General features: G+C 53.3%; 1 protein-coding gene across 29 annotated transcripts in view; it reads right to left on the bottom strand.

Moving 5' to 3' along the window:
- Tacc2 (transforming acidic coiled-coil containing protein 2) overlaps nucleotides 1–25,243 on the bottom strand; it is a 176,474-nt gene that overhangs the window by 26,226 nt on the left and 125,005 nt on the right. For 14 of the 29 annotated variants that reach the window (XM_048791321.1, XM_048791326.1, XM_048791323.1 and 11 more), the window contains 5 exons: nucleotides 15,982–16,118; nucleotides 7,496–8,804; nucleotides 5,957–5,992; nucleotides 4,000–4,060; nucleotides 2,619–2,913 (listed from right to left, as the gene is read on the bottom strand). In XM_048791321.1, the coding sequence (XP_048647278.1) occupies nucleotides 2,619–2,913; nucleotides 4,000–4,060; nucleotides 5,957–5,992; nucleotides 7,496–8,804; nucleotides 15,982–16,118 (1,838 nt within the window). The remainder of the gene's footprint in view (nucleotides 1–2,618; nucleotides 2,914–3,999; nucleotides 4,061–5,956; nucleotides 5,993–7,495; nucleotides 8,805–15,981; nucleotides 16,119–25,243) is intronic. The other 15 variants (XM_048791330.1, XM_048791332.1, XM_048791337.1 and 12 more) reach the window with 3 other exon arrangements.

Here is a 25,243-nt window from a genome sequence, read left to right as displayed (position 1 = left end):
AATTCTCCATGGAGTGGGGAGGAGGAAATGAAATTGCACATGCAAAAGACACAGCACAGTACACGCTGAGCCAGTGATGGTCTCCCCTATGGAACTGGTACAGAATTACACTAAGACCAAAGTCTTAGGATTTGAATATTTGTTCAAATAGTATTTATTACTTCTAACCCAACATTTCATTTTCCAGTGGTTGGCACCTTCTGTTTAAGAAAGTCTCAGATCACAGCTGCAGCCCTGCATTGCTCTACTCTGAAACACATCTGCAGTACCAGGTTATGAGTCTGGCACTGCTGAACTTGACCTTATTAAAGTGCCAGGAGGGCTGATGCTGTAAGAGGGCTCTGCATCCACTTTCCACAGCCAGATGCAGAGGGAGCCACGGTGTATTACAGAGGAGGACACAGGGCCAGCACCTCCTGAAACTGCCCCTTTAAGTTCTCATGTTGGCAATGGTCTTTCAATCACCCACCAGCTAAAATCACAGGTGTGACCTGCCAAGTCCTTTTAATTGTTTTCTAAGGAGACATGTTGGGCAGACTTTTGTTTTGAATTTACATATTTACCTACTTGCTGAATTTTTGCACAAAGAATCGTCAAGTCACTGAGCTAGTGAGTTGTGTGTTCACCATGTCAGAGGAACAAGCAGATGTTACCACTGAATGAGCCACCTCTTAACTTTAGAAGCGTTATTAGGATTTTTACATTTTCTAAGAAAAAAAGTGCATGTATTTGGTTTCTGATGGTAAAACCGAACATACCAGAGATCACAGGCTGTTTATTCTTATCCACAATGCCAAGCCCAGGGTGGTTTCTAAATGTGGTTTTTTGCCTCCCCAGAATTTAGAAGTTTCTTGTCCAGCTTAAGAGCCATGAGCCAGCAGGAAACCACAGGTGCTCTCACAATGGCAAGTCCAATGCTCATGCCCAAATGTCCCTGCAGGTCCTGGGACACAAACCTCGCCCCTGGGGTCCCCTACACTCATGCTGGCAATGCCCATTGCAAAGATCAAATCAACAGCTAACACCAGGCTGTCCACCTGCCGAGCCCTGTATTTCCTTTACCTCTAAGCCACCTTTGGCCCCTTTAGTTCAGGGTGCTATGGGGACAAGGAGAAACCCCAGTCAGAGCTCCCCAGACAGAGCTCCTGCCTTCAGGAAACACAGACAAGTGGAGAAGAGAGAAACCCACATGCATCTTCCCTTTGGGTAAGTGCCCCAGGGACCAAGCATTAAAGGCAAGTGGAGCAGGGAGGGGACATCCGGGGAAAGGCTGAGACAGGCAGGGGTGGGAAGCAGGGAAGGGGTGGCAGCCACAGCAGGCGCCACTGCGTGAGGGCATCCCAGGGAGGTGATCGCATTCAGGTGAGGCTCGTGGCTCAGGAGTGGATGCAGAGCACTACCAAGCTACAAGGAGGCTGAGGCCAGGCCCCAGGGCCTGTGGTGTCATGTCTGAACAGAGGGTCACTTAGAAGCTTCCTGCACCACAAGCCGAGGGCCAACGCAATGGCTAACCAAAAGGCTCTACTTGGCAGAAAATAAGGCCAGAAAGTCCAAATACATATAATTTGGATCATCTTTCCACTGTCAAACAGAGAAAGGCAGCTCTGTGGGGTGAGAGGATGAGCACCCTCAATTCCATTACAAACTAGACCTCAGCACAAACACACGCTGGTAGCGTCTGGAGACCTCACAGGCACCAAGCAACCCACAGAGAGCGGTCAGACCACAGAGAAGCCTCCAGAGAAGCATCCCGAGTTACAGTGAGAACCCCCTGCTCCTCCGTCACTGCCCCACCCAGATGGGCAAGGAGGAGGCTGTTTAATGGAGCTCTCGGTTCCTTAACAGCAGCAAAGAAATGGAGTCGGGCTTTCCTGTATGATCCTCTTTGTAGTAACGCACTGGGCTTAAAAGTTACCAGAAATCAAGATCTTGGAAAATAAAACTCAAAACCATCACAAAAGCCAGAACTGAAATGCTGACCCTGACTAGGTTTGCCAGCCTCACAGAGGAGGTCACAGGAGGAAAGGGATGTGAGGTCTGGGGACACTGAGGACGTTGGCCAGGGAAAGTGGACTCCTCCTTCCTGAGAAGGGCTCTCTCACTGGCTGTCCTAAGAAAGAAAGTACGGAAGTCAACCTGTGCGGTCTGCACCCAGCCCGCCTGGGCTTACTTAAGATATGTGAGTTTTCAAGTCAAAGAATTAGACAAACTGCACACACAGGATGATACTGAGATAAGAGCCTGGGGACACTTCATAGGAGCCAAGCACTCATGAGCAAGGCTGGGGTGAACCTGTGGCTTGATTAAAAAGTGTGGCCACACTGTCTGACCATCCTGTAGGTATGAACAATAATGGCACCAAGAGACCCCAAAGTGGGTTGACCAACACTGAAGGTTTGCTGTGACTAATGCTTTTCAAAATCACAGAAGGGACATAAGTCACAAAGCCAAGAAAGCAAGCTCGGTAGGCTCTCAGGACTTGGATTAAGAGGCAGCAGGCTGGTTCTCAGCAGGCACTGTGGGGTCAGGGGACAGCTGGTATCAAGTTTTAAAACACAGCCTTAGCTTTGAGTGCATAGGAGCCTGCAGGCGGTCACAACGGTAGTAGTAACGGTTACCTGGTTGAGAAGTGACTTTCCTGGCCCTTTGCTCCCTAGAGGCAGTATTCTCCAAGGCAGGGTGGGGGTCCAGCTGGCCACTGAGTTGCTTACCCTCTGTGGGCGAATTGAATTTGGTCTCGTTTACAAAGGTAGACAGGTCCGAGGGTTGTGGGAAGTCCTGTTTGTCAGCCTCCAAGTCCACCGTCATGCATGTCCACTTCTGATTGGTGACCGCCAGCTTCTCCTCATCTGTTGCGTGGACCACTGCGGAGATCACTGGTGGTGTCTCTGGTGTCGCAGCTGGAGTAGGGTCCTGCAAGGAAAAGCGAAGCAGTCTCTTCTCTCATTCATTGTCTTGGTCTATAACTGTGCCTGTCCTCGAGTATGGGGCCCCATTACCCAGAACAGGTCCTGGTCAAGTCCCTCCCCCTGCTCCCCCACTGTCTGCTCGGTCTCTGCTCCAAATGACCCCTCAGGGAAACGCATTCTTTCTTCTATAAGTCTCCCTCTCTGATGTTTACTTCAAGGAATGACTGTGGATTTAAAAACACACACACAGGACGCCGTGTCCTGGTTATCTGAGCCACTCTGCGGGTTTTATTCCTACAATGATGTGTTAGCTCCTAGGGGGCTTTAGGCTGCCACAGCAACATCGTCAGTTATCTCCCAACAATCCTCAATCCTGGGAGGACAGAAAGGGGGTCTTACTGCCATTCTGCAAAAGAGGGTGAGCCTAGCGGTGAGGGAATCCAGAAGTGAGAGCTAAGCTGTTGCAATAGGACCCCAGGCCCAAGCCAGGTTTCTGGTCCCTCCTGCAGCCCCACTCCTCACCAGGACTGGGCTTTTGCTCATCGGGATGTGGAAGGTCAGGAGGTTTGCTTTTTGGGGACTGGGAATGGCAAGGCAAACCTCCCTTGGTCTCTGGTAGGGGGATACTAAGGAAGAAGGGGCTGAGGAAGGAGCCAGCCCCCACATCTGTAGGGCTCCTTCCCCCGCTGCCTTTGGGGGCTTAGCTCAGTGCGCCTGACAGACATCTCAGTGTCTCGTTTTCTCACTCTGCATTCCTTGACCTCAAAGACCTTCCCGGCTTGAGAGGTGCATTAGTTCTCAGCAGGTTAACTGGGCAGAAGGGACCAAAATGGTTCCGCCTACAGAATCCAACTATGGCTTTTCCTGAACTTCTTCCTAGTCTTGGGACACGCTCTGATCTTTGCCAAAATGACAAGATCAAAACCGACACAAAGGGACGGGACGGACCCTCCATGTAGGAGGCAGGAGGGTCTTGGAAACCCACAAAGAACAGAAAGGAAAGCTCTGTTGATCAGGGCCATAAAAACACAGCCCCTCACCTCAGCCCCCAGTGAGCAATCAAGTCATGGGGATCAAAGGAGCATCGTACCTGAGAGGGTGGATCAGAGAGAGGACATCGTTTTGGCGACTTTTTCACCCTAAATGTGTCACTGGAAACAGAATGGACAATGTCAACAAACTAACAGAGCTACAGAGCGTCCCAAGCAACTCTGAGCAGGCCGAAGCCACCCTCCCTTGGCCCACTCCAGCATAGCCCATGACATCCATGCTGATAATTCAGTGACTTCTTAACAGATATTATTTTTACCCCCAAGGGAAAGATCCATCAAGCTGCAATTCTTTAAAGAGATGCCATTTTGGAGTATCTGACCCAGAAAATGAAGCTAAATTTAACTAAATGTTCTTATTTTACAAAGCAAATTTTGGGTGAGCAGATTAATTCATCTGGATTCTTCCAGGAATGTCTGAGCCAACTAAGGTTGGGGGAGGGGCCCTAGGCCGGGGACACCAATGAGCGGGATCCGGTTTTCACATGGGCAAGGCCACACAGGAATGAATGAACGGCCACAGGGGCCCACGCAGGGACACAAAGCCCTGGGTCCTCGGGAAGAATGTGCAGCATCCTTCCCATGCACGGGGATTTTAAGCTGAAAGGATTCCTGTGCTCCGGAGCAAAGGCAGGGCCAGGGGTCAGATGATTTTTAATGTTTTCTTCTAACCGTGGTTGACAGACAAGGTTCATGACTCTTCCCATTCCTTCCCCTTTCTATGGGGGGATAGGCTCAGAATCTGGAAGGGTCAAGGAGGGAGGCAGACCCCAGGAGGATGGGAACACTTTGAGCACAAATAAGTACTATCAGGTCCAAAGGGGCAGTCAGGGGTCATTTCATGGTCAGAGTGGAAGCCCTCTCCACCCTGCAGACTGACCCCCACATCCTGGTCTCCGGACCATTCCAGCAAAGCAAGGGTTTTGGTGGGGGAAGGGGTGCCTCTCACCTTAGATTCCATAACCTTCCCCTGCCTTCTGTGTTAACAGGGTGGACAGGAAAATCTGTCACCCAATTTCCTTTCTCATGTTCTCACAAATAAAATGCTCCCACAATGGCATTTAATAATGGAAGGAAAATACTACAAATGGTTACTTACATATTTATGGCATTTGCCATAAAAGCAGTATAATCACCGCTCAAAGCATGTATTTATTCATGCATATACAACTGCATCCTGAAATTGCTATAGCGCTCAGAAATGTTAAAAAGAGCCGAAGAGACCCCCCACTCTACTCTGGGGCTGCCAGATCTCGGGTCCAGGCCAGCTTCGCTTGTAAGGTCAGGGAGAAGCCATTGGCTTTGGAGCCCTGGACACTGCTCATAGGATCCCCCTGGTGGGGGTGGGGTGGGGAGCAGCAGAGGCACACAGGTGGTCAGTTGCACTGATGCTTGACTCACGGATGGCAGATGAGGCGTGGTGATACCTGGCTGGGGACCTAAGTGACCCAGGGCATGGCTCAGGGCAGCCTGGTGATGGCTTTCAGCTATGGGGTTCACTCTGAGCTGGCCCCACATTTCAGGGGGCTCCTGGAGGCCTGAATTTGGAATGATCCAAACAGTTATGCTTTGCATATTGGTGAGGACAGTCTCTGCCTAAGCTTTGAGTGAACAGTGAGCATAAAGCCACAGTGCTATCGAAAGCCATTGCCTGCCAGCCCAATTTAAATCAAAGAATGAAATGAGGAGTTAAAAAAAAAAAAAAGTATGGGTTTCAGATGAAGGCATCCAGTATGCAGGGAGAGAGAAAATTCCATTCCCAACAAGCAGGCATATGTTGGATAATCACATTTCACAGCCAAGCAGTCTCTCTATGCTAATCACTATGATACAGAAAAACCTCTGCTGCCGGGGAGCCCTGGGCCCTGTCATTCCCGGGGCCCACCCCAGAAACACATCTGCAGCAGCATGAAGAGGAACTCAAGAGGGGTCGCAAGCAGAAACAAAGGAGGGGCAAGCACAGGGGGCGAAAGAGGCGGATTGCATTAAATTACTTACAACAGAGAACACACAGACATCACATCTTCAACCATCCTAAGACCAGAAGACAAAGAAGAGAGAGACAGACAGAGCAACTGACAAAAGGATATATCTGCAGACAACTGTTCCTGGGGGCTAGATGCCACCGTCACCCTCTGCAGACTCTGCCAGCCTTTTGCGAAGGGGCCCCGGGGAACCGCTACCTCCCTAGGTTCGGATCGTGCCCAGGGCCCTGTCCTGAGACCTTTGTCACGCTGGGGTAGGAGCTTCCAAGCCAACACCCCATCCACCAGGGGTGAGACCACAAGATGTGAGCTCAGCTTCCAGGCCTATTAGCTTCAATGCTCAAAGGACAAAGTGGCTGGGGATGGAAGGTAACCAGGCTGTCAGAGAATGTGGCTACAAGTTCACTCCTATTCCAAAGACCATGCTTTGGAGTAAGCACTTCAGATTCCTATTCCAGCATGGATCCTGTGGCCCATCTAGGAAGAGCCTGGTGGAAGAGATGACCTAAGAAAAATCCACAGCTTTGGCCAGAATGACCTCCCAGCCTCCACCAGGCAGTGGGGTGGTACAAGGCCAAAGCCGGCTACGCAGAACCTCTTCTCAGGAAGCCCCAGCGGTCAGATGCTCAATGCATGAGGGAGCCCAGAATGGAGGTAAGTGGGTCACTTTGTCTAGCTCATCCCAAGCAGACCCGGAGGGACTGCTACCTGTTCTTTTGCACTACCCCTGGGAGACTGGTCTCTGTAGTCTCGATAAATTATAGATGATGCCTCCCAGCACAACAGCAGAGGCTCAGCAGCCAACCACACTGCATGTGGCCCCGAGCCCTAGAATGGCCTGTAGCCAGCCAAGCCGGAGCTGGGGCTTGGAATGAACCCTAGAGCGCAGACACACGGGACTCCAGGGCCATGTACTCGGCCACGTTGAACAAGACTCCATTATTAGAGGCTCCCTGGAGGTGGCAGGGTCTCCCCGCCCTTTGCAGGTTTCTCTGATCTCTTTTGGACTTACAGCCTGGCTGGTCAGGTGTAGGGAGCGGCCCAGGGTACACTCCCCCTCCACCTCCTGGAGTCCACCACTATGTTGGGTTCTGGGCTGGCCTCATGACAGGAACAAACAGATACTCTACATCTGAACAGTGTTTTACAGGGCACAGCTCCTGGCTTTCCCTCAGAAGGCAATACACACGCTCAACAGGCAAAAGGGTCCCGGTCACCAACAAGGAGGTGGTCAGGTCTCTTGCAACTGCTCCCCCTTCTGAAGGGCCTCCCACACTCCCCTAGAGTGGAAGGTCAGGTCTTCTGCTAGAGGCCGCTTGAGATCACTGACTTATTCACATGAAAGATCCAGGACTCCTGACCCCACAGGGCTCTGTGGGGGGGAAATGCCCCACGGTGGCCTCAGAGAGGAACGGGAACACATATCCTGCCTGCCTGGGAAAACGGTGGCAATCAGGGCAAGGTCAGGGCAGCTGAGGGTTACCCAGGACTAAGGGTCACAGCACTACCCCTCCCTGCCTCCGATCCTCACCACCTTCACCCCTGAACTTACGTCTTTAGGGGTGTCTTCTTCTTCTTGGCAGGCTTGTTCAGCCCGTCCCCATCCATTCCATTGGCTTCGATGGCACTGGCTGGGATCTCAAAGGAGGCTGGGGATTTAGAAGGTGAGCTGGGGGTCTTAGAGGAGGTCTTAAAGGGATCAATGGACTCGTCACAGGCGTCTGGGTCAAAGTTATATGACTGTTGGGGCAGTTTGGGAGACTCCTGCATTTTTGAGGTGGAAGAAAAGGGGTTAAAATTGGGGTCATCCCACTTGTCAATATCAAAGGTGTAGGTACCTTTAGCCACAGGGATGTCATTGGGCTCAGCGGGGGACCTGGGAGGTGAGGCAGGAGTGTTGTCGAGTTTCTCGGGTGTCTTTTTCATCTTTGGCCTCCTTAGGGGCATTTTGGCAACTGGCTTTTTGCCTATCTTTTTGGTAGGAGGGGGGTTTTCCTGCTGGTTGTCCCAACCACCCTTGTCCTCAGAATAGTCAAACTCCAGCCTCACTGACAGCCCTCTGGCCGGGGAGTCCTCTTGCCCCCCACTATCCAACGGGGTCTCCTCCGCGGCCTCGGGGGCCGTGGTAAGAGGCAACGTTTTCCTCCCAACAGGAGGTGAGTTCTGCACCCTGCCACCTCCAGAAGCCAAGGGGCTGGCGCCCTCGGCACACTCTGGGTCCAGAGGACAGGCGGCTTTGGGTGCAGCGGCAGGCTCCGGGGGCGTCTCTTCCGACGAGGGGGACCCTGAGCCCTCTGCCGCGGCCGGCTCCGTCTTCGTCTCCGACGCCAGATACTCCTCGTTGGGGACCGGACTCTCCTCCGCTGGCTCCTGCTGGGTCTCCTTCACTGGGGGGGTTTCTGTGGGCTTCTTGGTGCTCTGCTTCTTTTTTAGGGATGGTGGCCTGGGTTTTTTAGTTCGCTTGAGGGTACTGGAAGCACTGCACGAGCCTGTGCTGCCTGCGTCCGGGGCGAGGGCCGCGGCCTCGGGGCTGCCTGAGCAGGAAGCACCATCAAAGTCACCGGCCTGCAGGCTCAGGGAGCGGGACAGCGTGGACTTGGCGGGGGGCACGGACTCGGTGGACTTCCTCCGCACGGTGGCCTTGCACTCTTGGCTCTTACAGTCCGAGGGCCGAGGCTCCAAGCTCTGGAGGTTATCCACCAGCTCGATGCTGTCAAAGTCTAAGTTGTAAGTCCCGCTGCTGGCTATCGGCTTGTCTTCATCGAAGACGGCAGAGGAGGAGTGTGGAGGGCGGAAGGGGCTGCCTTCCACGGAGTCGCTGCGTGGGCCATCAGGGACGGTGACCGTCTCAGAGCCACATCCTGGGGAAATGGAGACAGAGCTGTCACTTGAGAACATGCCTCACCTTGTGCCAGATGGCTGCCCTCCAGACAGAGAGTGACAGACCCCATCCATGGGTGACTAACGCCAGACCCTGGGCAGGTTAACCTCAGTTCCCTCAAATGTATTTACCAAGTGCCTGATTAGGATGGGACCAGGCACCGTGCTGAGGACTCAAAAAGGAAATGGACAAAGTAGATGTGATCCTTGCCTTCTTGGAAGTTGCAGCCTTCGAGAGGATGATGGTGAGGAAACAACTAAATAATAACCCAGACTGTCAGATAGTGATGTGTGCTGGGAGAAAACCAGGGCAGGGAAAGGGATCACCATTTTAGGTAAGATCATTAGGCAAAGTCCCTTTGATCAAAGACCAGACCCGAGGTCCTTCACAACCAGGAGGATGTCCGAGGAAGAAGCATCCCTGGCGGCAGGGGCCTGGGGGCGGGAACACCCTTGGTCTGTTGGAGGAACGGGACAAGAGGCCAGTGTGGTTGGACAACGGGAGAGGTGCATGACAGGAGAACAGGCAGCACAGCGTAGTCAGCCTTCCACGTTAGCTAGCTCATGGGTATCCTGCTCCTGACAATTCAGAACCATGTGAGGAAGAGCCACAGCTTTTACGTGGAGGACCCCAGGGGATGGAAGCAGGACTGAGCTTGCCCTTTGCCACCTGCCCCTCCAGATGTCACCTGGAACCTCTCTGAGCAATCCCTCCCGCCTGTCCTTGGCCTTGCCAACTAACTGTTCATTCTCTTCTCTTCATGGTTTCCCTCTCTCCTCGTCGACTGCTGGCCAAGGAGGCTCCTGACTTCCTAACATGCTGTAGATATACCAAATGTTGGCCACATGGCGCTCCGTGACCTCTCCGCCCTGCTGCTCCTGGGGATCCGGCCAGCCCTGGCCTCAGCTTGGCTACTCTGGGCTCTGCTTGCACCAGGGACATTCTCATGCATTTCTGGGCTCCCAGCTGTCTGAGCATCAAAGGATGCTAGGAGATCTTCTTTCAGAAAACTAAAAACATGTCACCGGACGAGAGGGCTCATGTTGTAAAGTCCTCAGTACAGGGAGCATGCAGGACAAGGGACAGGAAAAGTTGGTACAAGTGTGACGTGCGGTGTTGCCCAAGTGTGCTTCCCTTACAGTACCGTGTCCCTCTTGAGTCCAAAGGACAGGTGGCTTTGGGCATAGCAGCAGGCTCCAGGGGCGTCTCTTCTGACGAGGCGGACCCTGAGCCGTCTGTCGTGGCCGGTCCCTATCCCCGTGAGAAAACTGCCCCTAAAGTCAGGATGTCTGGCTAAATTTGACTTCAGATGAATGAATACGGGTTTAGTAAGAGGATATCTACATCATAATCATTTATTACCTGAGATTCAAGTTTAACTGGGTACCTTGCCCTTTTGTTTGCCATCTGGCAGCCCTACCCGTCGCCCCAATAAACAGGTCTGGGAAATGCCTGCACAGGTGTCTTCCACCGGTGGCTTAGCTGTCCGGGCTCACTCCTGCAGTCCCTGGTGGGGATCACACCTTGCTCACAAGCAGGGCTTGCTCCTGGAGCTGCACCGAGCCCCATCAGGCAGGGGAGACTAGCACACAGGCCTCCCCAACAGGAGCTCGTCTCCTCTACCCGACTCGTCCACTGTCACACTGTCTTGCACTCAACAAATGCCTCCTGGATTGAGAGCACCTTCTGGATCCATGATGAGCCAGTCGGGGCCTCAGGCCTTCTCTTCTCTCCTCACCCAGCCCAGCTAGGAGTGCACACCCTGAATACGGAGCACCTGACCGGAGCCTTGGCTCAGCTCTTTCCACCAAATGATTTCTCCACCATCACCTGACCCCACTGCTTCCTGCTCATCTCAAAAGAACAGGTGCCACTCTCCTTTCTGAGATGAACTCCCCTCCTTGTTCCTGGGGGACTTTGTGTCCTTGAGCACCCCGTCTTCCCATCAGCGGTGACCGTGTCGTCCTGCCCTGTGGAGGACCCTGGACACTGGGTACAGAGGGCAGAGGCCCAGAGAGGATGAGGAGGAGCAGGGGAGCCACATGGGCCCCAACAGAGAGAGAGAAGGGGCCTGTCATCTCCAAGCAAGGCCACGTGCCAACCTTCCTTTGCTAAACTGCTGCACGGTCTCCGCAGCCTTCTGAAGTCAGGAGTTCTCCCTGAATCGTGCTGCAATCAGCAGATATGCCGCTTAACCATCTGCTCATTTGCTTTCCCCAGAAGAAAGAGCTCCTCCTGCTTAACACAGCTTCCCGCGTGGAAGTGACACCCCATAATCCAATCACCATGGGCCCCGAGACCTGAGCCTGCTTAGCATTGCTTTCCCTGGGCATGATGGGTATTTGGGGCTGGTCAGATCTCTGTCCTGGGGGCCGGGTGTCCACTGGGCACACTGTACAGCACCCCTTGCCTCGACCCAGTAGATATCGGCAGCATGTCCCACTCCAGCGGAGACCATCAGCAACGTGTTCAGACATCGCCACACGTCCCCCGGGGGGCAAAGCTGTCCCTGGTTGAGAGCTGCTCTGTTGGTGTGTGGTCCCCAAGCAAGCTGCTCCATGGCATTCGTCACAGGGCTGGGAAGCCCTGCAATGTGAGAGGCCACTGCCATGTGCAGGCCTTGATCTTTCCAAAGCAAGTGTGTGTCCACTGGGTTCCCACTGGACTTTTCGATGTCCATGCACATCTGCACGAAGACCACTCATTTCACACTCCGAGGTGCCTCCTACCTGCCAGTCACTGAGAGGTAGGCAAAGCAGGTAAAGGTGAGGAAGGACTAGACCCCAGGCCAGCCCATCCATCCACACCAACATGCCCTCTGTCCTGTAGCCGGTGCAGACCTGGGCACAGCCTGCCCTGGAAACCTATGCCCGGCAACTCCACATTTCTGACTCAGTATGAGGACAAAGTTAGTATCCAGGCTCATCACGTGAAAAAGCTCACTTGGGGTTTCTCAGCTCTGTCACTCAGCTCACGTTGCCATAGCAACTATCACAGACTCGAGGCTTAAACAACAGAAACTCGTTCCTCACGGTTCTGAAGGCTGGAGATCCAAGATCAAGGTGTCAGTGGATTTGGCCTCTCCAGAGGCCCCTCTCCTTAGCTTGAAGAAGGCGCTTCTCACTGTCCTCACACGGCCCTTCCTCTCTTCTCACAGGGCCACCAGTGCTATAGGATCCAGGCCCATCCTCTGACCCGCTTAACCTCGGTGCCTCCTAAAAGGCCCATCTCCAAATACAGTCACATTGAGGGTTGGGGCTCCAATATGACTCCGGGCCGGGCCACGTAACCCACAAGGTAAGGGAAAAGTGGGTGTACTTGGAAACGAGAGGGAATTCCCAGGAAGGGGAGAGGGGGCAGTAAGTGGCCCAGGCACTAGTGCTCTGCCTGGCCAACACCTGCCACCCGCAGCTGACACAACCACACCCACCTAACATGGGGGTCCTCAGGATGGGCTGTGCTTCAGGGCCCCAGCAGCCTCCCTGTTCCAGAGACCTGGGCACATGGGACACAGCCAAGAGGAGAGGAGCCAGCCAAGGGGGGCCTGAGTGCTTGAGGAGCCCCTGGTCTCAAAAGCCCTGCTCCCCCTTGCTGCACCCTACGGCCTGACATCTGTGTCCTCCAGAAATCCCCATACCAATCTCACTCCCAAGGTGACCGTATCAGGAGGTGAGGTCCTTGGGAGGCGATTACAACTGCCAGAACAGACCAAGGCAAGGCCAACCTGGGGCATGCTGCTGTCCCCTCCAAGCCTCAGCTGTAAACCAGACATTCTTATGGGGACGATGTGGGGGAGCCACCTAAGTACTCATTTCAGGGCACAGCAAGTTCCAGGAAATGACAAGCACAGCCCCCCAAATCCTGCACATGCCTCAGTGACGCTGCTCCCTGTACCCTGCCAAGGCTGGGACGGGCTCTCCCCTCTCTGGTTTCTGGGATGCCCGGCCCAGGAGGCCACCTGTCTCCGGGGTGAGTACCCACATGGATTGCTCCAGTGACAACACACAGGGAACAGGGTCCTCTGTGGAGGGCACAGTGGAAACACAAGCCACTGGGAACTCTGCCGCCAGGCCTGGCATTGGGAACCTTCCTGAGCCAAGATGACAGCAGCAGTCCACAGCTGGAGCCCCGTGGGCCACCACTTTTTGGGGAGAGAGGAAAGCTGAAGGCACTCAGGGTGCAGAGTGGCTCCAGTCACCTCTGAGACCCCAACAGGGCCCTCCCCAGGCTGGGCAATCTCCCAGCAAGAATGAATATACAAGCTTTGTCCCCGGTGGAGGACAATGCTCAACGGAACCCTCCTCGTTGCCCCCACCCCCTGCTACGCGCCCTGCTGTCTGTCTACTTGCTGTCCCCTGACAGTCCTGGGCCCTGCCCTCTGCCTTGGCGCGGCCCAGGCTGCAGTTTGCAGCACGGACTGTCTCACAGAGCTGCACCTGCAGCCGTCTGGGCATCAGCGACCACAGTGGCCATGCTCCCAGCACCTCCGCAGAGCCAGCAGCAGGTCAGGGGCTGAGCGCAGCTGCTCACAGCGCCACGTGGACAGCAGCCTGCTTTCCAGCGCAAGGAGCCATCCTGGGAAAGGGGTGTCACGTGCGTGAGGGAGAATTCTCTCACCCGAATGGGAGATGACACACTCAAAAGTCCAAGCCCAGGCCCAACACAGGCAGAGGCTTAAGTGGGAAATGTTATGCATCGTGTGATATTTCACTGTGTCCCCAGTGGCCAGATCTGAGTTCTGATAACACAGCCACTGTACCATAGCCAAGCATTCCATTCACAGGGCCCCCAGGTCAGAGGGAAGGGATCTCAGAGGCCCTGCAGGTGGCCCTCCTCATTTACAGAGAAGGAAGCTGGGCTCCAAGGAGTCCTGCCCCACCCCAGACAGGGGCAAAGGCAAGGGCAAACCACACTGTGTCCACAGCCAAAGGTCTGGTCTGTTATTTCATGAGGTTCCTCAGGCAACTTTGGTAACATTCCAGGCGCTGAAGAGGAAAGCCAAACAATAGCTCTTCCTCTCCTGCCCATTCTTTCCCATGGTTCCCAGGACAAGCCTTTCTTCCCTTTGGGCCCCCCACAGCCCCCACAGCCCCCCACGGCACTTCTCACGCCTCTGCAATGCCCCATGCAGGTCTGCAGAATGGATGAGGGGATGCCACTTCTGGGGGGCGGTCCTCACAAGGGCGGCAAATCAAATGGGCCTTTGTGCAGCCCAAGCAGGGGGGATGTGGGGCAGTGGTGAGTCTAACCTTCCCTTCCTCGCAGGATCCTCCCCTCAGCCTCCCTGCAGTTCTCGGGACGGGTGGAAAGTCTCCATTCTCCCTGCTCCGACTCCAGGGGTGTAATCAAAGGCTCTGAGGACTGTGACTCAGTGGCAATCCACATCCCCAGCCCCTTCCCCCGGGGGCCCTCCCATAAGCCTCATCATGTTCACTCTTATAACCGCCACCTAAGGAAGAGGTGGGTGTGGCGTGTGTGTGTGTTTTTAAGAATGGAAATTGTTCTCGGCTTTGGCACAAGGAAGAACAGCAACAAAAAGAAGTGGAAAACTGTTTCTGAGAGCAAGCAGGGAATCGGACAACAGAAGACGAGCCCATGGTCATGAATGACCTTGCCCTGCACGGGACTTAATCATGTGCCTGACCCAGGGTTCACAAGGTGTTGGTCATTCAGTCACTTATCATCAAAAACTGGGCAATTTGTAAAAACCGTACGGGAAATACATTTTTACATGATTACATAAAATAAAGGAAGGGAAGCAAATGACTCTCTGGGAACCGCAAGCAGCCCTCTGGGTCTTCCCCACCTCAGTCAGATAAATACCAGCCTCCCGCTCTCGGAGCCCAGCCTCCGTCCTGACTCAGCAGAGCCCTGACTCTGCTGCTGGCCGAGGAGATGCTGAAGACGGGGGACATGAAAACAACGGGTCCCACCCCAGCCAAGGCGTCTGCTCTCGTGGAAACGGCCTCTCCCATCTTCCTCTGCCCCGGGCAGCCCACCTGTCAGGGCCAAAGCCCTGGCATTATCCTTTTTCAATCACTGGCCTACTTATAGGGCAGATAAAATCAATTCCACCTTTTACTTTCTAAAATCAACATCAAGGTCAAAATATTATTCTATTGTACAGCCCGGCTGACTCCTGACCCAGGCAGGAGCACAAACGGAGGCCCAGCCTCACCCTGACCCTCTGCCCACTACCAGCTCCGTCCCTCTTGGCTGCCTTGAGCCAGGCTGTGCACACCAGCCTGCAGGTCCCAGCCTCAGCCCAGTTCCTCCGCAGGCTGGAGGGGAAGATGGCTAGGACTGGGGCTGGGGTGGACCTCCGGTGGCTGCGGGAGGCTTATGAGGTCTGGAGGGAGTCAGCTCCCCATGCTTGTTAGGCGGGGAGGGCGGGGACCCGGGGAGGGTCAGAGTGGGTCCTACAGTGTGGGACCCTGAGCCATCCAGGACCTAGCACAGCACCACCTGGCCTTGACCCGCCCGTGGGGCCATTTCAGGCAGGCTGCGTCTCCTTCCAGGACTCTCTTAAGCTTTCTAAGAAGGGTGTCTCTTTATCCCCACTGGAGAAACCGGGGGAAGCACACAGCACCAGCCACGGGAGCAGTGGGATCACCACATCTAAACAGAATCCAAAGGTGTTGCCACTCACACCAGGGGAGGGAGAGTGTGGAGAAGCAAGAAAAATCAGGTAGCCCCAGGGTGGTGAGGCTCCGGCCAGCATGGGCGGACTCTCTCTCGTCTTACTCCCCAGCCCACGGGGGCTCTGTGCTTGGAACACAAGTGCAAAGTCACATCAGCTGGACAAAGCCTGACACTCTCACAGGAGCACAGGGTCAAAAAGCAGAATCCAACATTCTGCTGGAAAGTTCCAGGACCCAGCTGCTCCAGCTGCACACCATCTGAGTCTCTGGGTAACAAGCTCCCAGTGCAAAGCACACCCAGCCCAATCCAGCCCAATCCACTGTAGGCGCTCACCCCAGCCCTGACGACAACCTGCAAAACACTGGACACAGCCCAGAGTCAAGGCCTAGTGCTGCAGGCTGTGACGAGTCTGAGGGTCTTGCTCCCTCTGTGCTGGGGTGGGCATCTGCCTCCAGTGTGCACTGCCGGGAGTCACCGCCCATCTCCCAGGGGCCCTGGCCCTGGCCCTGCGTTACCTGGTTCTTCCGGGGCTGGTGGTGCGCTGACCTCAGGCTCTGGGATGACTTCAGGGGGTGGCGGAGGTGGGGCTGGTGGAGCTTTGACAGGGGTCGTTGACTCTGGGGTCTCAAATGCTTCTTCAGAGTCAGAACTCCTGAAGGAGAGAGGAGAGAGACAGGTCAGACGGGGCCAACAGCAATTCTGCACGTTGCGCTCCAACACAGCACCAGCCACAGGGGCAGCTAGAGGTGGGCCCTCAATTCAACCACCTGGGGACGGAGGTGAGAAAGTGATGACGTGATTATGACCAAACCCCTTATTCTTTGAACTCAGCTCTACTCAGATCACATACTTGTCACCTCAGGGGAAATTCGCCCACAGCAGACTCTCCAGAGGAACTCTGGTACCCACTCCTTGGCGTCCATTCAGACCCAGGGCAGTATGCGTGTTGGACCAGGGTGGTTCCTGTCACCTAAATTCCCACCCCATGGAGTTAGGCGTCCGTGCCCCTCTTCCTCCTTCCCAGCGCCCCTCATAAACTGTCAGCAGAGATTTATTCACTTGCTAATAATCATGTCCTCTTTTTCCTCCACGGGGCTGTACATGCCATGCTTGTTCACAGAACCCAGAGCCCCACACCCAGGACAGTGAATGGGCCTCTATGAGTGAGTGAAAGCCAGCGAGCCAGCAAGGACGGGCACCAGGCCAAGCCACAAAGCACTGCCTGACAGCCCGAGGGTGTGGACACGGTTCTTGTGGGCCCTGCAGGACAAGAAAGGTTCTCCACCTGGAGATGTGGACCAAAAGTCCGCCCCGAGAAGCTACTGTCTGTCACATGGGCAGCCAATGGCCAAAGCCTTGCCCTGGGCTAAGACAGCCCAGCGGACCGCCCTGCTCCCTCACCTGCTTCCACATGTGCTCCATCTTAAGCCAGAAGATGAGGCTCCCCAGGTCACTGGCCCACATGCTGCCTGGGCCAGAGGGCAGCAGTACACTGGCTCCAGCTGCCCGTGGACAGGCGCCCAACCACAGCTACGTGGACGGTCAGCGTGGAAGCGTCATCAGCGGGCCAGTTCCCATCTCAGAATATGATAAATAAACCTGAACACCAATGGGTTCATTTGCAACAAGGCGGTTAACTACCAAGAGGGTGGGCTCTGAGGACTGCACATTGGCATGAATGACCTTGGCAGGCAGTAATGGGGCAGGTGACGGGGAACACGCTGTGACAGACACACTGGGCTGCACCCATGCCGCTGAGCCAGGTAGGCCAACACTGTGGGGCAGGCACACTGCTGGCCTCTCCCGGGTCAGAGGACCAGTGACCTAGGTACAGGCCACCATCTTCTAAAGACCAACAGCCAGAGAGCACCAGGAACCAAACCAATCCCTCCACTATCTGCCAGGAGGACAGAAAGGGGCCATTTGGTGAGTTCCCTTGTGAGAGACTCATAGTGCCAGAGGTCACCCCCATCCACCCCCCATAAGGACCTTGACTCCTCTAACCAGCCATGAAGTCCTCCAGGGACCCAAAGAGATGAACAAACCCCAGAGCTGCTTTTGATGGGCTCCACTGGGCCGAAGCCAGCACAGTATTGAATTTCATGAGTAAATACTTACAATTCATGCAAACACAAGAGGGAAACTGACTTTTTAACACACACACATTAATATTAAAGGACTAAGCTTTTGTCCAAGAGGAGAATTTAAGACACATCCCCACAGGGACGGTGACAGATCTAGGCGCGTGCGATTCTGCAGAGTCTGTTTACAAATATGAGAACACAGGAGGTCACACCACGCAGCAGCAAAGAGGAAGGAGAGCCTGGATCACCTTGGTGGCCGGGTGGACTCTAGGAACTGGCTTCCCCACCCTGCCCCCAGCATCGGGGCAACACTGACAAGACGCACGAAGCCAACTTGCCTCTCTCCAGAGCCTCCTCGAAGGGCCGGTGGCCCGGGAGCCCGACTGCTGCTCACCACCGTCCACATCCACCGGGCCCATTCCACCGGAGACCACATCCGCCAGGAGCCAAAAGCCATCTCCACGGAAGAACAGCCTCTGTCCCCCGAATTCCCAGCCCTAATGTCCTCGCTGGTATCTTTGAGATCTAAATCTCTTTCATTATCACCAAAACAGTTAGCCACACCACCAGACACAGATGCCATGAGCTTCTCCGGCATCCGGAGGCCCAGTGCTGCTCCACCCAAGCTGAGACGAGAAGAGAGGGACTGAGTGTCCGTCCCCCTAGCTTCTGCATCCCTGGGCACTGGTGACATGTGACTCTGGAGCACAAAGAGCCCTGGTCTTTCTCAACAGCACAGCAACAGGGAGGGCCGGATGCTCTTGGGGTCTAGCTGCAGCTGCCCGATGGCACACCTGCTTGGAGGGACCGCCATTCACAGGGCCTATGTGGGAGGCAGCGCCGGGGGTGGGCAGGGCAGGGGCACACCAGGCCCTTTGTGCCCCCTATCCTGTTTTCTATTAACTATTTCTGCATCAAAACACTGAGGACCACCGTGGGCCACAGGAATGGCACTCACTTCCGGAGCCGTCTGCCTTGTTTTCATATTTCCGCGCCCTCTCCTGGGAGGGGGAGAGCAAGTTAATTAGAGGAGGCGGATGGCAGCTTTTTTAATTAGCTCTTTTTTCCCTATTCAGTTTCCCAGGAGCTCGAAACATTTCCAAGAGCAAAAATTTCTACAGTCCACCCACAAAGAGTCTGTACATAAAAATAAAGCAGCGTTTTGGAGCCCCAAGGCACAAAGGCAATTCCCATAGGCTGTTTTCTTTTTTTTTTTTCCCCAACCAGAAAAAACTAAAATGTAAGAAATTATTCTGTGGTGGCTCCACGCACTTTAAAATTGGGGTGGGGTTGGGGGAGGAAATTAATATGCCACAAGTATGCATCACAGAGAAATGTTGTCATTACAATCTGTTAAAACATCTCTAAATTATAAGTATATATATTTCCCTAGATGGGCATATGTTATGTTCACCATATAAGTAAGTATGCAAATACGATATGTGTATTTCTATGGTCTGAACAGTTCTTAATAGCCAAACATAAATACAGTGGCTCTGATTCTCAGCATGAGAAGCATAATTACTATAATTTGTTGAACATTTTGTTATGCATCAGGCACTGGACTGAACCCATTTGTACACTTACTTATAATCTTCAAACAGACCATTTTACAGATGAAACAATCATGGCTTAGAGAGGCAAATTACTCTGCCCTCGGCCATGTAGTTAGTTAGCAAATGATGGAAGCCAGGGCTCAAATCCAAAACTGTCTTTAAAATCCATGCCCTTTTCACGATTTCTGTGGCTTCCAAATGTTTTTAGCAAGCTCAATTTATAGTATGTTCTTATCCTAAAGTCTCTCGTGGATGAACCGAGAGCTGACACCGGGGCTGGGGGTGCCCACTGCAGCATTATCTCTGCTGATTTCCCTCCTGCTCACACGGTGCTAGGAGAGGTCCTGATCACCAACGAGCTCATCACATACAGCCCCTGTGTTTGCAGAGCTTGTCCTCTAATCAGGGAACAGTCTTCAACAAGTCAGGCAGGGCCAGAGAGCCACCCACCTGCACAACACCATCCACCAGCACACGGTGGTACGCTACTGTGTGAGGTGGCGCACAGGGAAGAGGGAAACCTGAGCCTGCAGGGCTCCCCAACTGTTAGGCTTTTTTATCCAGCTATTTTCTCAGATTTCAGAGACGTCCACAGAGCTCTCAAGACTAAATCTCAAAGCCACAGCTGGAGGTTGTCCAACACAATTCTGAGTTCAGCCCTCCTCGGTGATGCGCTGTGTCAAAACAGGTTATGAAACTGTCCCCAAAGCCCGAGTGTGGACTCTCTTTTCCCTTTATTTGTGATTTGGTTTAAATATTTTCATGTTTTTACTTATATATGAACTATGATAGTATCAAATAGTATAAGACCAGCCCACATACATGATATAATAATATACATCCACTTGTACATATAGAAATACAGATCTACCTGTGAATGTCAGTGTGTGCGTTCATAATGAAAACATGGGCGTCTATTAATAAAAAGGTACTATAAATATGGTTTCCCAACACATCACTAAGTGGTTCCATTTTGCTCAATTTTTACTGGAGAAAATTCAAGGTTTGGGGATAATAAGTAGCAGAGACCATACAAGTTTCCAAAAGAAAAGTTAAGGGATCTTTTTATCCCACTTGTGTGGTTTAGATATGAGGTGTCTTCCAAAAGCTCAGGCGGAAGACGATGCAAAGTGTTCAGAGGTGAAATGGTTAGGTCATGCGAGCTGTGGCCTAAGTAGTGCTGGTCTGGGTTAACTGGGCAGGCAGGTCGTCGCTGGAGGAAGCAAGTCACCGGGCTGTGCCTTTGGGGTGTACACTTTGTCCTTGGTGAGAAGAGCTCTGCTTCCTGGTCGCCAGGTTCTACGCTGCTTTCCTAGGTACATCCCTCCACCTGGATGCTCTGCCTCACCTCGGGCCCAGAGCTAGAGCTGGCCGACTATGGACTGAGCCCCTGAGACCATGAGTCAAAATAAACTTTTTTCCCTCTAAATTGTTCTTTTCGAGTATTTTGGTCACAATGACAGAAAGCTGATTAAAACACCTTCATCTTTTTTAAACAGGTGAGGAAACTGAGGCCCAGAGACCTGGAGCGACTTGCCCAAGTCTCTGGCCGGTTTGTGGCAGCCTTAGCTGGAAATTCCACAGAACCAGGCCTGACTCCATCAGGGGCTGCCTCCAAATAGGAATCTGTGTTCTGTACCACAACGCCCACCCTGGAAACCCAAAGTCACCCAGTGCTACCTGATGATCAAGATTGGCTGGTAAGGAGTGCTCATGTTCATCTGTTTCTAGATCAAGTCCCAACATGAACGTGATCTGGGACGCGATGGAAGTTTTCGGACCACCCACCCAGGGTGAAAGAACATGCTAGACACAGGGCCTTCCCATGACGTAAGCCACACCCTCTGAGCTCCATGCAGAGGTCAGTGCTGCCTGAGGTCAGGCTGCCCCTTTCTTCACCCCGCCCCCCACCTTGCTCTTGAAGATGAAGCCCAGGCAACGGCCACCGATCTGGCCAAAAGCTCTACTTTGGGGAAGATCAGCCAACATCTCTAGGCCAAAAGACCATCTGCTGTCCCTGAAGAGAGGGGCAGATTCCAGAAACAAAACTGAGCCCTCAGCAGATTAGACAGACTCATTCATCTGCATCTCATGCAGGAGTCTGATGAATTTGTGAGTAAGTGGATATTTTCAAAACTGCTGCATACTAGATTCTATTCAACAAAATACTTCCCTGAATCCCAGCCAATCCCCCCCCCCACACACACACAAACGTGCAAGCACACACACTCCTGTCTAAATGACTTGACCTGACTGGTAGATGCTCAGGGGCTGAATGCAGGGTCTTTTTCTTTAATGCACCATCCTGGTTGGAGAAAGAAATCTGCTCTGATGTATGTCTCTCACGGAGGTGAGGCAAGAACACAATTTCAACAACCAAATGCTGAAACCCCTTGGGACAGGCAGGTAGCTGGGAAGCAGACTTCAGGAGCCGTCTTCCATGAACACAAAGTCAGCTCTGACAAGCCAGGCTGCCAGTTTTCTAGACTAACACCTACGGTCACCTAGGGAAAATCAAGGCAGACACATTTACCCCAGATTCCCAGCACCCAGTGTCTTGGGTTAATAAGATGGCCCTGCTGTCAGAGGCCAAGTGTCTATCACTTGGTGGCTGTGCTGAGAGGTTAGCAGAGCTCGAAGGCCAAGGCCACACCAGTTGCCCCCAGGTTAGAGAGGTGGCAGGCCAAGGGGAAAGAGCCCACACAGATGAAGGGTCTCTCAGACTCAGTTACACCCAGTTGTAAATTAAATGTAACTGAAGTCCTTTCAAGAAGCAGGACTTAACTCTGGATAACTAAGACAAAAGTACAACTTACTATCAGGTTCTGGAGGATTCCAATTAGATAGAGGACTGTGGGTCTCCAGGCATTTTTTGGATCACCCAGCACTCAGCTCATGGTTGAAATTCCTGGGAGGGAGCATCTGACTGACCCTCCTTGGGTTTATGCCCATGTCTTAGCTAGTAGAGGTCAGGGGACCTTCGTAAGGAAGCAATCCAATGGAAGAGGACAGGCAGACTTCCCCAAAAGGCAGTCAGAAGGTGGAGTGAATGGCAAGGAGCCCAAAGAACAAATGTCATGTCACTCACTTGACAAAGACGTGACCTTAGACAAGCTACTTGACCTCCCAGGCCCTTGGATCATTTGCAAGTTCTGACTCTTCCCCTGGACCCCAGGCATTAGAGAATGGGGGTGTGATCTGCTCGCGTGCTGGCTGGGCCTTCCGTTTTATTTGGTCAAAACAACTGAGTTGGGAGATGAAAGAGAATCTGGAGGCCATGTAGAGTGTGGTCGCCGCCTGGCCAGGGTGTCTGTGGACCGCGTGTGTCCTCAGAACATGGCTGCTCTGAATCACAAGAGCTCTGCCTCGCCCTTCCTGAGCCATGGAATCAATCCTGTCTCCAGGGACAGGCCAGCACCTGCAGAACGCTCAGCATGACACTGTACACAAGTGGGTGTGTACACACGTGCCCACCAGCGAGCGTAATCAAGACTCAAGAAAAATAAAGGGGCACCGGCTGCCCTTGCACGTCCCTACTTCCATGCACTCATGTCCCGGAAACCTCATCTTGGCAGCAGAGCTCCTTACTGAGTCAGTCCAATTGGAAGCTTTACTTTAAACCAACCAGGACCCCAGAAAGCACAGAAACCTCCCTGTTCCACCAACCCATGCACAGAGCTTGCTCTAAAGTCCTCCAAAAAGCTCTTCTGGGCTTCTCTGGAAACATATTTAGCTCTCATAATTTCATACACGGGTCTGAGAGGTTTAGTATCTGGTTTACGAAACAAAATCAAATTAGTTGTTTTTGTGGCACTGGGAATTGAATCCAGGGGCGCTCTACCACTGAGTACACCTCCAGCCCTTTTTATTTTAAGTCAGGGTCTCGTTAACTTGCTGAGGCTGGCCTGGAACTTTCGATCCTCCTGCCTCAGCTTCCCTAGTTGCTGGGATTACAGGTGTGTGCACCACCAACCTTGGCTCCAAATCAATTAGAAAGGGCAGGGTATGGAGGTGGGCACCCATGATGGGTGTGTGACTACTGAGCCAAAAAACATAAGGAGGAGAGCAGCACTGTCCAGCCAACCTCGGGGGCTTCCCCAGCACCTGGCAAGTTAACAGGTCCTCTTTGGGCACCATCCGCCTAGAAGGGGTTGGGTTGCAGGAACAGTTAGGAGAGCTCCAAGCTAAATGATGTGTTGAAATAAGCAGGCCAATTAAGAAACGTATGTAAGTATGAGCTTCTTCATAATAAAATGATGACATATAAACATACACAAATGTACATAAATGCTTATGTACTTTCACATTCGTGTCTGCCTCTGTAGGAAGAGAAAGAGTCCCACAGGTAGGCAGCACTTAGGGAAGTTCTGGAATTCAGAACAAGATATTTAAACACAGACACGAGAAACACTCAGGCTGCTGGGGCACAGGGGAGGACTCCGGCCCTATTGGGGCCCATCACACACTGCTGGGGACTTGGGGACCAGCTCAGATTGTTCAGCAAGTTCTTCCAAATGTCATATGGTTCCCAGACATGACCAAGGGGACCCAGCTGGGATCTGAGCAGCTGGATCATGTTTAGGGCAACAGATTAAAGAAAAGGAGCCAACAGGAGTTTGGCAAAAGCCGAGGGGCTGCAAGAATCTAGGACAGACACAGTCAGCAGGGTCAGTCAGCTCCCCCCAGGCCACCCCGTCTCACCCTCAGGGGTTCCCTGGGGCCATCACCCTGCATCGGGGCTCATGGTCTACACTCCCCGAGTGTTCTGGTTTGAAGTGTGGTCTCCTGAGCAGGTACCCCAGTACCAGGCTGAGGCTGCGAACAGCAAGGAAAGGATCTACCCCACATCCGCTCACCTCAGGGCTTCCTCCTCATTATCAGCCAGTCATCGCAACAGTGAGGGGCAAGACCTCCCAGCACTATTCAGCAGAACCTGCCATCCATCACCAGCGGGCACCTGGGCAGGTGAGCCAGCCCCACTCTCAAACAGTTGAGTCCCCAGGTCCTGAGGATGAGCCGAGACAAGGGCACAAATCTCATCCTAAGCCAGGTGCCTGCCCCTGGGTCACAGAAGCTCCTAGGCATGGACCAGGGAGTCTGTCGGCAGGTCAGTCTCTGGTCCATTTGGATGCGTCCAGTTTTCTAGAGCATTTTCACCCACAAGGGAAGGGATCAGGGACACCCCAGGGGGCAGTGGGTCGGGCCAGCAGGTGACTCCTGGTGACTCCTGCCACTCGTCCCTCCTCACCTCTCTCCCCTTTGCTTTGGCCCATTCTTTCATCCAACCAGTGGGAAGGCCCACACCAGGCCACCAGGCCTGCAAAGGCTTGGATTCTCGGCTCCTACAGAGTGCCTGGGGAGCCTGGGCAAAGGGCAATGCCATCCTAGGGTCAAGGGGACACGAAAGGGATGGGTGATCTCAGAGCAGACTCTTCTAAAGACCGGGCCATGGGGGTTCGGCTCTGCAGGGGAAAGGAGCAGCTCTGGTCCAAGTACCCAGGTCCCAGCTCCTTCTGTCTAATGTGTGTCTGTCTGTCTTTCTCCCCCACCCCCATACATTTTTGTATCTATCTCTGAATTCTCTGCCTCCACCTGCCCCAGCACCATGGCTCTAGGTTTCCCAGGCTTCGACCTCCCCTCCTCTCTTCCCCCTCCAGTCAGGAGGAAGCTGCCCTGCTAATGTGAACACTGCACTTCCCATTAATAATTAAAGGCCATGTGTCTTGACTTTATAATTTGTCATTCGTAACTTTCCCTTTAAGCTGGTACTTCAATGCCTGCAAATCACAATGGATAACAGTAATGGGGCGGGTCCGTGGCTCTCACTGCGCAGGATGCACCTCCCTGTGCCACCTCCACCTGCTGTTTCACTCCATGTGAACGCGGATCGCTCTGAGGATCACTGTGTTCAACAACATACACACCTTGCACCCACATTCCATCAGGTGGTGGAAATTCCAGAGGCCCAGGAAGCCTGGGGAGCTCCTGGGGAGCTCCTGGGGAGATCCAAGCAGCATCCACCTTTGTCCCTGCTGGACCAGGGAGAGGTCTTCAGAGACTCTGGAGCTTTGCCCAACTCAGTAAAAACACACTTGGTTTTAATTTTGGGTTTTTGTTTGGTGGTTGTTGTTGTTGGG

This window comes from Marmota marmota, unplaced genomic scaffold (assembly GCF_001458135.2).
Source record: "Marmota marmota marmota unplaced genomic scaffold, marMar, whole genome shotgun sequence".
Classification (NCBI taxonomy): Eukaryota; Metazoa; Chordata; class Mammalia; order Rodentia; family Sciuridae; genus Marmota; species Marmota marmota.
This window is presented reverse-complemented; position numbering and strand designations above follow the sequence as displayed.